At 41.3% G+C, this 1204-nt stretch overlaps 1 protein-coding gene across 1 annotated transcript in view; it reads left to right on the top strand.

The window, feature by feature from the left end:
• Positions 1-1204, top strand: part of SLC37A3 (solute carrier family 37 member 3) — a 66565-nt gene that overhangs the window by 8009 nt on the left and 57352 nt on the right. Inside the window, exon 2 of the mRNA XM_019515401.1 lies at positions 898-1072. Coding sequence (XP_019370946.1) covers positions 972-1072 — 101 coding nt within the window. The 5' untranslated portion in view covers positions 898-971. The remainder of the gene's footprint in view (positions 1-897; positions 1073-1204) is intronic.

Genomic DNA, 1204 nt, shown 5'->3' with positions numbered 1-1204 from the left:
AAAAAAAAAAGCTGTCCCAAAAATGACTTTGTTACTGAGCTACTGCTATCGACGATGAAATTATTGAGCAGAAATTGATGATGTAACATTCAGTAGGCTCCAGGGTATCCCAGGATATAAACCATGCACTCACTTTCTTTCATCGGTAGCAGTAATTTTAGCACAAGTATTTTTCTTTGAGTACCCACTTTGGAGATGAGACTAGATTAATTTTACATAAAATTGGCAGGAACCTCTCGAGTCTGTTCCATTCAACTTAATTTGTAGCAACGACTGTACTGTTCCTCTGCGGTTTTTCTGGTCTAGATTAGAACCTTTAAATAAAGGTTTCTACTCTGTGACTTCATCTTCTTGTTCTTATAGGTATTTGGTGTCAGTGCTCTTCATATGGGGACACTGAAAGGCAAAAAAATGGTTCACCTGGTATTGTACAGGGACATGATCTGGAGTTTTCCAACAGTACATCTTTAACCAAGTTTAGGTGCTTGACTACTAGTACCTCAGCTTTTAAATTAGTGGTTCTCAACCTTTTTGAGACTTGAGGCACCCCTTAGAAAATGCCAGCTCTTAATTTTCACTCTTTTTTTGACAACGCAAAAATTGGTCTAATATATTTCTGTAGCAAAGAACTCAGACCACAGTTATGGATTTCTGTTTGCAATCTCTGGGTTTATCTTGTGACCATGTTTGCAAACCTAGCAATGTTAACATTGTATGACACCCTACATCACCCTTGAAAGAACCTTGAGGCGCCCCAGGGTGCCCTGGCAGCCTGGTTGAGAATCACCACTCTAACCTAACCTCACTTTCCAGCTACTTGCTGAACAGTTTTTTGAGATGTTGTTTATGTTTTGAGATTTCTTTAAAGATAGTATTTTTTTTCTTTACTTTTTAAAGTGAGAACCGAGATGACTTAAGCTACCGTCCAGCCCCTGAGGCCAAGGGCAGGAGCGGGAAGGGAGGCCAGAAGGATGGCTATGCCTGGGAGCTTACGGAGGCAACCTGGAAACAGGGCCCTTACGTCCATTTGCACTCATCATCACATTGCTGTGTTCCTGCTTACCTTTTTCAGGTACGTCAGCTGCTCATGGATCTCCATGGTGTTTCTTCACCCATGTGAGTTGGGGGTAGTGGACATATGGAGAGAAGGAAAAGGAGGGTAATGAGAATGCCTTGTACTAAATTCTTTACAAGCAAAGAAGCA

This window comes from Gavialis gangeticus, unplaced genomic scaffold (genome assembly GCF_001723915.1).
Source record: "Gavialis gangeticus isolate Ggan-Ray unplaced genomic scaffold, GavGan_comp1, whole genome shotgun sequence".
In the NCBI taxonomy this organism is placed as follows: Eukaryota; Metazoa; Chordata; order Crocodylia; family Gavialidae; genus Gavialis; species Gavialis gangeticus.
This window is presented reverse-complemented; position numbering and strand designations above follow the sequence as displayed.